The sequence below is a fragment of the Panthera pardus genome, unplaced genomic scaffold (assembly GCF_024362965.1).
Source record: "Panthera pardus isolate Hobbes unplaced genomic scaffold, ASM2436296v1 HiC_scaffold_1, whole genome shotgun sequence".
Taxonomy (NCBI): Eukaryota; Metazoa; Chordata; class Mammalia; order Carnivora; family Felidae; genus Panthera; species Panthera pardus.
Genome location: NW_026526654.1, coordinates 9,439,250 through 9,451,528, shown reverse-complemented (window position 1 = coordinate 9,451,528; position 12,279 = coordinate 9,439,250). Strand labels below are relative to the sequence as shown.

The 12,279-nt window shown below is 63.8% G+C and overlaps 1 protein-coding gene across 1 annotated transcript; it reads right to left on the bottom strand.

Annotated features, from left to right (window-relative positions):
- Window positions 1-6,675: 6,675 nt before the first annotated feature.
- LOC109263958 (uncharacterized) lies at window positions 6,676-10,548 on the bottom strand. The gene is made up of 2 exons (XM_019443785.2): window positions 10,217-10,548; window positions 6,676-8,243 (listed from the first exon to the last, which is right to left on the bottom strand). Exons 1-2 carry the CDS (start codon window positions 10,546-10,548, stop codon window positions 6,944-6,946), a joined length of 1,632 nt encoding a protein of 543 aa, XP_019299330.2. The 3' UTR covers window positions 6,676-6,943.
- Window positions 10,549-12,279: the final 1,731 nt, after the last annotated feature.

Sequence of the window (12,279 nt, the reverse complement as noted above, 5' to 3'; positions counted from 1 at the left end):
ATTTGCCCCTCTGTGACAGGCTTGTTTCTGTGGACAGGTGGGTCCGAGCACCACCCCAGGCGGTTTTCAGTACTTCCAGCCCATTCAGTCTTTCTGTGGTGGGAGGTGCTGAGGACAGAGTTTAACTGGTTCTCCTTCCCTCTGAGCCTGTCCGACAGGTTTCTGGCTGGGCTGCCTGGGGTGCGGAGGGGGAGCCTCTCTGCCTGGGGAAGGAAATGGGGGTCAAACGTGCTCAGAGGCCCCGTGGGCAGCCGTGGGGTGGGGGGAAGTGGGACAGGAAAGGCCCCCCGGAGCATGCCAGCAGGACGTGCCGTTTGCTAGAACCCCAGAAAAGGAAGCATATTTACAGAAGCCGGTGTCTGTGCACAGCCCGCTGGGCGGGTTTCCCAGGAGCGCGTCTACACCTGGGAGTGGGTTCCCTTCCCACAGCGAGTGTGAGGACTGGGTTGCAAGCCGAGAGGGCTGACAGAATTTGGGGCGATGGAAGAGTGCCCCTCCCTCCCTGCCCCCCCCCCCCCCCCCCCCCCCCCCCCGTCCTGGGCCGAGGTTTCTCCTGAGCGCTGTCACCGTGACAGGAAAACCTTCTGGTGGCGCTGATGAGACTGTGGTCCTTCATGCAGGGGACCCGTGGCGTGAGTGTCCGTGCACCTCACACCGTGAGCCCCTCCTTACCCAGGAGGCCCAGGGACGAATGGGGCCCACGCCATTCTCGCAGACGAGAGTGCAGGCCGAAGGGTGGGGTTCCATCCAGGCGGGCAGGGAACCCACGAAGGACATGTCCGGCAGCGAGGATGAGGATTGAGGGGCCCGCTGGTCAGCACCGAAGTGCCAGGCCAGCCCTGTCACCCCAAGAGCTCCTGAAGCCATGGTTTCTCAGGGAAGGCCCTGGCTGATGGACGCTGGGAGGTCCAGCCAGACCCGCCCTTGTCTAAGAGACCATAAGGAAAGCATCCTTGGCGACACAGACATGACCCACCCCATCCTGCCAGGAGATTTGTGATAGGCGACATATTTTATTTCTGTTTTTGAAATTATTTCCAAGTGAATAAAGTTACAAACACAACAAAATACAGTTAGTGGTTTTTTTCCCAACAAACCTATTTTAGAGATTTGTATACAAAAGAGAAAAAAGAGAACATTGAATTAAACGGCTGTGGGTTATCACACAATCACATAATTAAAAGATCATAACTCAAGTGGCAAAGGTGCTTTCATAAAAGACTAAGGAAGTGATGCTGAGTTTGTACAACCCTGACCGTTGGCATTCGTGGGTGGAGATCTGAGAGCACTCCCGAGATTTTTCACTAACAGTTACTTCCTGTGGGAGCCCCACCGACTGGGCTCCCAGAAGGATGTGTAAACACAAGGAGCTGTAAAATCTGAAGCAGGCCTAGGCTTCTAGCCTCTGTGCAGACATGCAGACCCCACCCTGTGGGCTAACAGGCTCACACAGAGAGGGTTTCTTCCCCTCCCCCCGCCCCCGCCACCGTGGGTCTCATTTACAAAGCCCAAGGTCCGCTGGCCGCCAACCTTCTGCAAGGGGTGTTTCCACACGGGGTGCCTGCGGGCCTGCCTTGTGTGGAGGCAGCGGCCGTGTCCACCGTGGAAGCACCTGTATCCGTGGGGTCCTTAGACTCCACAGTTTTCACGTAACATGAGCACATGCTGACCACCGAAAAGTACCCTCGGAAAATCACATTCAACTGCAAGCTTCCCACAGGCAGGGGACCTGCAGCCGTATTTGGTGAATGGGGAGAGGGCCAACCCCCCCCCCCCCCCCCCCCCCCCGCCCTGCAGGTCACAGACTCACCCCCCACCGCTTGCCAGATGTTGGGAGGACCTGGGTGTATGACCTCCTTGAAGCTGCCATCTGGAGGAGATTCTGGTCGATTCTCCCACCACTTGGGCTGACACCACTCTGCGTTCTCCAGTGGACTTTCTGGTCTATTTAAAAATAGCACAGTCCTACTCCTCGTTTTAAAAAGGGAACACTCGGTGAACGTAATATTTCTCTCTCCTCTGTCTGTCGTCACATTCTTTGCCAAACGTGGTCTCAGCCCCACTTCTGAACAAAGTATGAAGAAGGAAGGGGCCGGTAAGCCAGGTGGTGCCCGTCCAGCCCCCCGCTAGATGCCTCTCCTGCCCAGGCGCCCCCCTGGGGTTGTGGCTCCAGGAAGCCAGCCGCAGATGAGGCTCAGCCTTCCCGAGACACCTGGGTGGGGGGCACTGGGCCCCCAGCAGGGGACACACCGTTCTGAGGCAGAGGACCCCAAGTTTGAGCCACACATGGCAGATGAGGCGTCGCCCAAGGGCCCCCTCACCCACGGTTGGGGTCCACACCCAGGAGCCCAGACACGGGCCGGGCAGCCCCGTGGGCACATTCACAACTGTCACACACCCCAGGTCCCGCTGCGGGGCCCTCCCTGTGCGCCCCCAGTGTGGTTCCTGCTCAGCTGGGGGCCCCGCACCACCATCCAGGCCTGGCACATTCTGGCACCTGCTCGGGGCTTGTGGGCTCTGGACACCCCAGCTGTGGAAGGTGCCACCCTGCAGCCTGGAACCCGATGGCCCGAGTGGGGGGCAGGAAGCGAGCCCACCCCAGGACAAAACACACCGTATGCCTCCTGCTTAGCCCTTCCAGAAGCTCCACACACCTGTGTCACCTCAGGTGGCCCTGGGAGGAGGCGCCCCGCCCTGCACAGGATGAGCCTGGACAACCCAGTTCTCTCTGAGCACTTTCCCTGCACGGACATTGTAGACAGAGGATCAGATCACGGCACGCATCAAGGAAGCTTCTACAGGACAGATAGAGATGGTGTAGACAACTGCCCTGACGGGCAGCAAGCAGCAAGACGTGTCTGAGGAGCGGGAGCCCCCCATGAGGGGGGTCACGAGCACGGGGTGCGTGGGCCAGCGGGCACAGCCTTCCCCCGCTGTCGGCTCTCACGAGCTGCTTCATGGCCCAGAACACGTGCGCTGTGACATTGAGAGTTCAAGACTGTACATGAGGTGTGACCCCAATCGTGGCTGTGCCTTAGAAACACTGAGGGAAAAGCAGCCCACAACAATAACAAGTTATCTTGAGGCAACGTGATTATCAGTGGTTTTTATTTCCTTCCTCCCACTTGTACACAGCCTCAAATATTCTAGCCGCAAACGGATGGTCTCAGTGACCAGAAAGCAAGGAACAACACACAACGCCCCAGGCAAAGTGGCAAGACTCCTGTGTTCTCAGGATACAGCAGGACAGGCAGCTGGGGATAGGGGGGACGCGGCCCTGTGGCCTCTCACTGTCCCCACCACTTGGTGCTGCAAGAATGCTCCTGCAGAACTGCGCGTTTGAAAACAGTGCTGAACGCAAACTCCCATCCCTGTGCTCCGTCCCTTCCTGTGGGACAATGCGGGTGGTCTGTCCTGCTCTGGCCCCAAGGGCACATCATGGGCAACTGCCCCCCCCCCAGCCCGAGCCAAGCTGAGGGGGCCGTGCAGGGGGTGCTGGGCCAGTCAGGGGCCGCAGCCTGACGCCCGCCCTCTTGGTTGGTGTCTGCCGAGGACTCCACCACGGGAAAGGCGCCTTCAAAGTCCAGGCCGGCCAGAGCCACCAAGACAGGACAGGAGAGACACACACAAGGCTGAGCACCAAACTTTTAGTTAAAGAACTAAAACAACACAGCTCAACACAGAGACAGAAACGTGTGCCTGGACGCCTTAAGCACAGTAAAGAAAGGGACGCTCAGGGACAAGTGTCTGGATGTCCTGAGGGCCTCCCTCATCAGCCACACAGTTCCAGAGTGCAGACTCCCCAGACTGGTCACCAGAGACTGAGAGGGACCGCCACACAGAGCCCTGCATGCACGTGTCCGAGGCCATGTGTTTGGAGGCAGGAAAACAGTCTAGAGCCTGGGTTAAGGTGTGGAAACCGACGTGCCAGACGTGTCAGAGGTTTGGGGGCCGGGCCTCACTTCGGAAGCTCAAATGTGTCGCTGGCTCTGATGGTTGTGGGTCTGAAGGACAGATCGAAGGACCTCTGGTCACTGAAGCTCTGGGCTCTATACTTTGCGAAGCGTGCCAGCCTTCTGTGGTGCTCATGCTCCACCGCACCTCTCCCTGCCGCAGGAGTGTGTGAGGGCCCCTCCTGGGCTGGGGCACAGGGAGCGGGCACCACGGAGCCCTGCGCTGGCTCGGGGCCAGAGGGCCACGGCCTTTCTCCCACCCGGTGTGGTGCTCCAGGCCCTCCCTGGCCACCCCTGGGGCCCGGTCCCTGGGACATCCTGCTTGGATCTGTAGTGGCCACTGCTTCTGAGGAGCTGTTGGGGGGGCCCACCGAGTTGCGGGACACCATCCCGCCAGCCTGGGCACTGTATCCCAAACGGGGGCTCTCTGCACGCCAAGCCTGCTGCCCCTGCACACGTTCTAGGCCCTTCTTGGGGTGTTGACCAGTCTCCATCTTGGTGGCCCCCGTGTCCGGACCACTGCCCACCTGGACCCCCCAGGGCCGTTTCTGACTCTCTTCAGCAGCACATGACCCAGGCTCCCGACCCCGGAGAGCTATCCCTTTCTCCAGGGGACCACCGAGCCTCATGGGCCCTGCGGCCCTCTCCTCCAGTGCCCCCAGGCCTGCCAGAGGTTGATGTGTGCCCCTGTCCTCCACTCCCTCTGGGACACCAGACCTTAGGAGGGATGCAGGCGGCAGGTGCACCTGGAGATCTGGGCACTTTGGGGGCACCCGGCCTGCCCGCTGCCCTTCTGCTGCCACCCGAGAAGCCTCCGCACTGGGAGGCACCTGCTTTTCAGGCAGGATGCGCTTGTCTTCCTTGTTCGGTTGGTTCTGGGGAGGCCCGGCGCCAGCACTGCCCTGGGTCGTGGGGTGAGCCCAGCCTGGGACTGCGGACAGGTAGCCCCCGCATGGGCTCCCGTGTCTGGCTGTGGCACCTCTGCCCCCTGCCCCTGTGCTAGCTTCGCTCTCCGCCGCAGCGCGCGTGCACAAGGGGACCCCCGCCTCCGGCAGGGCCGCGGCCCGGGCCTCAGGGGTCCCCCCCGAGCCTCCACAGACCACCGCTCCCTGTTGCTCCGAGCCCGTGGTGCCTCCAGGACACGGCTGGCACGGAACCGAGCGGGTGGCTGGCGGCCGGGGCACGAGGCCTCTGCTGCGGGGCTGCAGTGCGGTGACGGGGGTCGGCCCTCAGCCTCCCGCACAGGCTTCCGCTCTCCAGCCACGACGTTTACCGGGCTCGGGCGCTACCGGGCGCTGCTGTGGTGTGACTCTCCGCGGCTCCTGGGACCTCGGTACTCGGTTGTGGGGCGTTCAATGAGGGAGGTGGGTCTGTCCCCACCCAGGGCGGTGCTGGAGCGCCCTGCGGCCCGCAGGCCGGACCGGGCTGAGCCCCTCCGTGGCGGCCCTCCGGGCTCTTGCTCGCGCAGGCCGTTCTCGTGCGCGGAAGCCGCTCTGTCGGACTTCATCCCGCCGCGGCCGGGGCCCAGTGTCCGTCCCCTCCCCACTGATTCTCCGAGGCCGTGGGATGATGCGATGGGGCGTCCTCGCCACGGAGCGCGCCCGTCACCTGCTGCTGGCGACGGATGCTTCTGGCAGGCGGGCTCAGAGCGCGCCCTGCCCCGCCGCTCCCTCAGGATGCCGGAGCCAGAGCGCGTTTCGGTCCCCAGCGCTGCGGCGTGTTTTCCTTTCCCCGCGTGGGACTTTGCTGCGGACCAGCCGCTGCAGGTCCCGACCCACGCTGGCGGCGCCCCTTGCAGGCGAGACACTCAGGGTTTCCAGGGAGCCCCGCCGTGGCCCGCCGACCCGCTGCGGCCCGCGCTGGCAGCCCTGGTAGCCTCACCGCCTACCGGCGCGGGACAAGGCTCTGGAGCACTTGGAAGCCCACCCCCGGCCCCCGGCCCCGCCCCCACGCACGCCCCCGTCCACATCCCCGCCCTCGGCCACACGCCCGCTTCCAGCCACGCCCACACGCCCGCCCCCAGCCCCACTCACAGCCCCGCCCCACACACCCGCCCCCGGCCTCAATCCTGCCCCCAAGCCCCATCCCCGCCCCTAGCCCCAATCGCGACCCCGCCCAAACACCCGTCCCGACCCCAATCCCGCCCCCAGCCCCACTCACGACCCCGCCCACACGCCCGCCCCCAACCACATCCCCTCCCCTAGCCCCACTCACGACCCCGCCCCAACCACGCCCACACTCCCGCCCCCGGCCCCAATCCCGCCCACGTCCCCAGCCCCACTCAGGACCCCGCCCACACCCCACCCTCGCCCACACGACCCGCCCCCAACCACGCCCACACTCCCGCCCCCAATCCCGCCCACGTCCCCGCCCCCAGACCCCACTCACGACCCCGCCCCCAACCCCGCCCCCAGTCCCTCCCATGCCCATACCCCCTACCCCCCTCCAACCCCGCGATCCCGACCCCGCCCATACCACCGTCCTGGCTCACGCCTCCACCCCAGCCCCCAACTCCGCCCTTGCCCCGCCCCCACTCACGCTCCTGCCCCCATTTACTCTCCCACCCCCAAGCCCTAGGCCCAACCCCAACCCGGCCCCCAGCCACCGCCCCCGCCCCCCACTCACGCCCACACTCTCACCTCGGCCCCCGTCCCCGCTCCCTCCGCCGCCCATGCCCCCACCCCCATTTACGCCTCCTCCCCTATCCGCACCCTGTCCGTACCCACATCCCCCCGCTCGGAAGACTAGAACCCTTGTCTCCCACCACCTGGTGCCTTTGCAGCGCGGCGGGAGGCGGCATTTCGTGCACGAGCGGCCGCCTGACCATTATCTGGGGAGGCTCGGCGGCTGGCTGTGCGCGCCGCAGGGCCTGAACCGCGGGGCACCGCAAGTGGCGGGACACGTCCCGCTACCTTCTGTTCCGGAAAGTCTGCTGCATGGCGAACAGGGGATCTCGCTCCGAGCCTGGGGTCGCTACTTCTGTTTCATCCTCAGAACTGCAAACTGTCAGGGCCACCTCGGGGGCCACCCCTGCTTGCGCCCTCGGGGGTCCAGGCCACAGGCCCGTCCTGGCTCCCCCCGGCCCCCAGGTGTGCTGTGCAGAGTCCCCTGCGGGGGGGTCCCCCGTCCTGTCCTCTCTTGCTGCCCCAGCATGCCCAGGGCTGGCTGGTTTGAGTGGGGCCACACCCTGGGCTCACAGCCAGAAAGGGCCTCACCCCTGTGGGAGGCAGAAGCGGGGTCTGGCTTGGAACAGGCTTGGGCCCCACACCCAGGAACCCGGCTTCCAGACTGTCCCCAGGAGCCGTGGCACTGGGTGCTGGGGGCTGTTCGGGGTGCCCACCAGGCTGCCCCCATCCCGCTGTTTTATTCTCCCTGGATGCCGCATCCCCTGCGCTGGACACGCGCCCCCGGTCGGAGTGGCCGATTTTGGCGCAGTGGGACAGCCAGCTCCTGGGGCTGCAGACGACGGTGGCAATGTTGAAGGCCAGCACGGGCTCAGCGGTGCAGGCCAGGAAGCGGGCTAGTGGCGTCCGGATGCAGGTGCTGGCCATGGTGGCTGTGCAGAGCACACGGGCCTCCGGTCGGTGCGTCTTCCTCCTGCGCAGGCCCTTCTTCCTCCCCTCCGTGCGGAGTGGCAGCACGCTGGCCTCGGAGCAGAGACAGCCGCTTTGCTCAAACTTCGCCCGCAGCCTGGACAGGACAGAGCCCCTCTTGCTGGCCGGCTTTGGCAGGGGCCCTCTGGCAGCTTCCGGCTTCTCACACACGTTTTTCTCCTCTGCTGCCAAGAATATCTTCAGAATGTTCTTCACGGTGCCCTTTCCCCCGGTGGGGAGGCCACGCCGGGACTTCTCGTTGCACAGCGGCTCCCCGTCCTGCGCCGTGCGGCCGGCTCCCTCCCGGGCCTTGTCCAGAAGCTTGTTGATGGTGGCGGTGACCAAGCTCCTGCTGGGGCCCTGCTTGTCCTTGAAGATCAGCCTCCCCACCTCCCGGGTCTTCTTGAGGCGGGGCTCTCGGCCAGTGCCCATGAACTTGGCCTGCAGCAGCTGAAAGCATGTGGGCCGCCGGTGGGCGTCCTGAGTATCCTGAGCGCGGCTGACCCTGCTCTCCCTGCCCTCTGATCCCCGGGTGGGAGGAGGCCCTGGGGGCCTGTCCTGGAGGTCAGTGATGTAGAGCAGCAGACTGCTGAGGATGGCACGGGCTGCAGGGTCACACGTCACACTGCTGACCTTCTTTCTCAGGGCTTGGGCATCAATGGGCTTCTTACCGCCACAAATCTTGCCTCGCTTGGAGCTGTAGGAAAAAAGAAATCAATCGTCATAGATTTTAATCATCGTTTTTCCCACGGTGACTCCATCGAACATTTCAAACACCCCAAGAAGTCCAGGAGGAAGGGCAGAGGAGACTAGGAGACATGAGGGATGCCCATTGCCTCTCGGGCCAGTGTCCCCTGCCCACTCCTAACCCACTATCCCATCAAAGGCTTTGGGACGCTGGTGTTAAATAGCTCTGTGGCAGCACTTTGGAAAACTAATGTGCATGTGCAAAGTATTTGAGTTTTTAAAAAATGGAGGTATTATGCTTGCACAAATAGGAAAAAAGCATAGAGAATTTATATTTTCTGTGGGGTTCTTGCATATCTAACTTTAATTATGGGAAATGAAACTAACACCACTGGTATATCCGACATCCTCCCAGTGCTGAGTCCCTGAGAGCAATCTGGAAGACTGCGGGTCCCAGGCGGGATGAGGGTCCCCTGGAGCCAGAGGAAGTGGTCTTTGCTGCAGAGTGGGGGGGAAGGCTGGGGCGCCCGCTGAGGCTTGCATTCCTGAGCCCCCAGAGAAACCCTGAGGCTGAGGGCCCTGAGCCCCTGTCCCCTGCAGCCCTGTCCCCAGGAGATGCTTCTCAGCACCTCGGCCATAGTCCCCACACCTCAACCTAGCCACTGACAAGTCTGGGGTGTCTGGTCCTCGATGGGGCTTCTCTCTCCTGAGCAGCCTGGCACTGGAGGTCCCCCCCACCCCCAGCCCCATGGGCACAGCCATTCCAACCTCTCCAAGTGGCTCCTCTGTGAAGACACACCCAGAATACAGCCCAGCCATTCCCAGGAGCCCACAAGGACGCAGAGCAGGGACCATGACACACTGCTGTTTATGACACCAAAGACTCAGAAACGTTCTAAGCATGCACCCCCCCCCCCCCCCCGGGGCTGCCCAAATTCGGGCATGGCCCCGGTGCAGCGAGAGCTCCGCCCACACAGGGCGGTGCTCACTGAGCGGTTAGAAACGCGAAACGCGGCTGCAGAGCTGTGTGTGGACCTGGGCCCAACCGTGTTGTCCGACTGAAACTGGATGGGAAGGTAACATACAAAGACTTTTCTTTTCGGCCTTTATGTATTTCCCAGAAAGGAGCGCTCTGAAGGCAGAGGCCACATGCACACGTGCTTGTAAACAGCGGTCAGGAGCCTGGTGAGCCTGTGTGCCGGGGTCGCGGGTGGTCCATCAGGTGGCAGCCTGACCCCAGGCCGCACTTGGGGCGCCGGTGCCTGGCAGCGGGTCCTCTCCAGGAAGAAAACCTCGGGCACCTGCCCCCGCAGGCTCCCCAAACCCCCAGGTCACCTGGCTGCAGTCAGTCGGTGCCGAGCGGCCACTTTGCTGTTGTGGGACGCCAGAGGACTGGTGAGAGCAGAGTCCAGCAGCTCCACCGCCATGTCTGACTCCGGCGGCTGCCAGGGGCCTGGGAACCTGCCTCTCCGGCTGCCGCTGGCCCAGGCCTCCCCTTGCCAACGCCTGAGACAGCGGGGGCTCCTTCCTAGACTCAGACAGCTGTGGGCTTGGACAGCTGCCCTGGTGAGCCAGGCTCCTGAAACAAAACTGAAACCCAAACCCAGGCCCGGGCCAGAGGCCAGCCGGCTGGCCACAGGGGACAGGTGCTCAAAGCTCCAGGGGAAGCCAGGCCGCGGCTGCGTGGGTCTGGCGGCAGGAGCGAAGGGCTCTGGGGCACACTGGGAGCTGCGACCCCCAAGAAGGCGGTGTCCTCTCCGCGGGCGGGCGCCCAGGACACCCACACCCCGGACCCCAGGATTAGGGGCCGCAGAACAGCAGGCCGACTCCAGTGTTGCTGGGGCGGCGTTTGGCGCCTCCTGTTCCCTCGGAGAAGGCCGGCAGTCTCCAGCCACGTGTGCCAGGGCCCAGCCGTGGCTTGCCCCACCCCCGGGGGTCCCTCTCCCTCTACCCTCTGCAAGGTCACCAGACACCTCGCTTTACCTGCGGAGGTAGGTTGTCAGAGGCCAGCTTGGGGCTTGGTGGTCCAGGCTTCCTCCAGAGCCCGCGAGCCTCCTCTCCCCACCTTGCCAAGGCAGTCCCCCGAGTCCCAGACCCGCCGGGCCGCTCTGATCCTCACCGTAGGCATTGCAGCCTGGCGGGTAGCTCGGTTGGCGGCACCTTTTAGTTCGGTAGAGGCGCACCGAACTCGGGCGGCCCTGGGTCTCTTCAGGGCCAATCAGCCTGAAGCCCCAGCCGCTGCCCCCGCCACTGCCCCGGCCTAGCTCGCTCTGCCTGGTTCTCGCTGCTGCCCTGCAGGTACCCGTGCGGAGCATGCTCAGGGGGCCCCACGGTGCAGGGGCCTCAGGGTCCGGCCGACACTGGATCTCTCGGGCATGTGACACAGGGCTGACACCCCTCCCCACACACACAGCCCACGGCCATCAGCCCCCAAGTTCCTCTGCGCTGCCAGCACACTGCGTGCGTGGATCTTGCGTTGGCATCGTGGGGATTCGGCTTCCGCTGTTTCCAGCATGGGGGGCAGGCGGGGACGGGCTCCTGCTGCGGGCGAGGTGTGGCCATGCCTCTGCACCCGCATCTGGTGCCGTCCACGCTTGTGCCCCTCCTTCGGGGACCCTGTCCACCCTCTGAGGACGCGGGGAGCCCGGCCCCACTGGAGCCTGCTCCGCACTCCCAGCAGGACCCCAGGCTGAGCGACCTCGGCCCGTCTACGTGGTGCCCAGTGAGCGTCTGCGAGGCGTCCACATCTGGCTCCGAGCCCACGCCAGCAGGGCCTCGGTCAGTGCTGAAGAGCTCCATGCTGCGGCCAAGAGACCGCCTGTCACTGTCACCATGCGCTTCCGTCAGTGGGCCTTGAGTGGCCCCTCGGGGAACAGTGGCCTCCGCAGTGCCTGCCACCCGCACCCCATGCAGGGGCCTCTGGGCCCAGGAGGGGCCTGGTGGGGGTGTGGAGATGAGGCCCTTCTGGCCGTGCCAGCCACCCCCTGCTTGGCCTTTCCGGTCACCTTCATGACTGTGGGTTGAGTCACTCGATGGCTGAAATAGCTCTGGGGACATTCTGACATGTGAGCACAGCCCCCTGAGGACCTGCCATGTGGCCTCCTCTGCCCCTCCACGTTCCCTGCCTCCGGGTGCTGTGACCCCACAGTCCAACAGAAAGACGGAGAATTGGGCTGGCATCAGGTTTGTGCCAACTTCCCATCTGAACCCAAGGCGGCTCTGGAAGGAGGTCAGAGTGACAGAAAGCTGGATGTGGACAGCTCCCCATTTCTCTGCCATTGGCCTGCAGGCACCGGGGTCACCGGATGCCTCCCTCCAAGATCTCCAACCCAGGGGGTGCAGATGGCCCCTCCGTGCTGGGAGGCGTCTTCATGACAGCAGGTGCGGGCTCCAGCCCAGGGCTTCCGGCCACACCACGTTTGCACCTTCTCACGCTGACCGTGTCATCCAGGCACCACTTGGCCTCTTGCTAAGCTCCAGCCCCCTGTACTCATTACGGCTGGCTTTTACCTACCAGCCCTCACCCCCCTCACCCCCCCACCCCCGGCAGGGCTGCGACCAGCTTCCTGCTTCCACTGCCACCTAAAAACGGTTTTCACTCCCAGAGATCCAAGACATACAGGCTGATATGCAGGGGATTAGCCAGGACCACATGGTCCTTTTTCAGGCAAGCCCTGCCTTGCCAAGGTGGCCTCACCTCCAGCCGGATGTGTGCAAGATTCAGGAGAATGCCCCTGGCAACAGACGCAGAAGTGTGACTGCATGGGCAACAGCCTCCATGAACACAATACCTCTCCTCTGCTCAGCCTGCTTCCAGCCATCTCTGCTCTCCTGCCCTCTACCCCAGAGAAACGCTGAGCTCTGTTTGCAGGATGCTTGTGTGGTGCGTGTTCACGACACAGCTGAGCTGGGCTCCCGCCCTCCCTGCAGGGACATGCCACCTGGTGCCCAGGCCATGAGCACTGGCCATCGATTGGTTCCCAGCTCATTCCTACCCCAGGGCCTTTGCACAAGCTGTTCCCTCTGCTTTGCACAGTCTGCCCTCC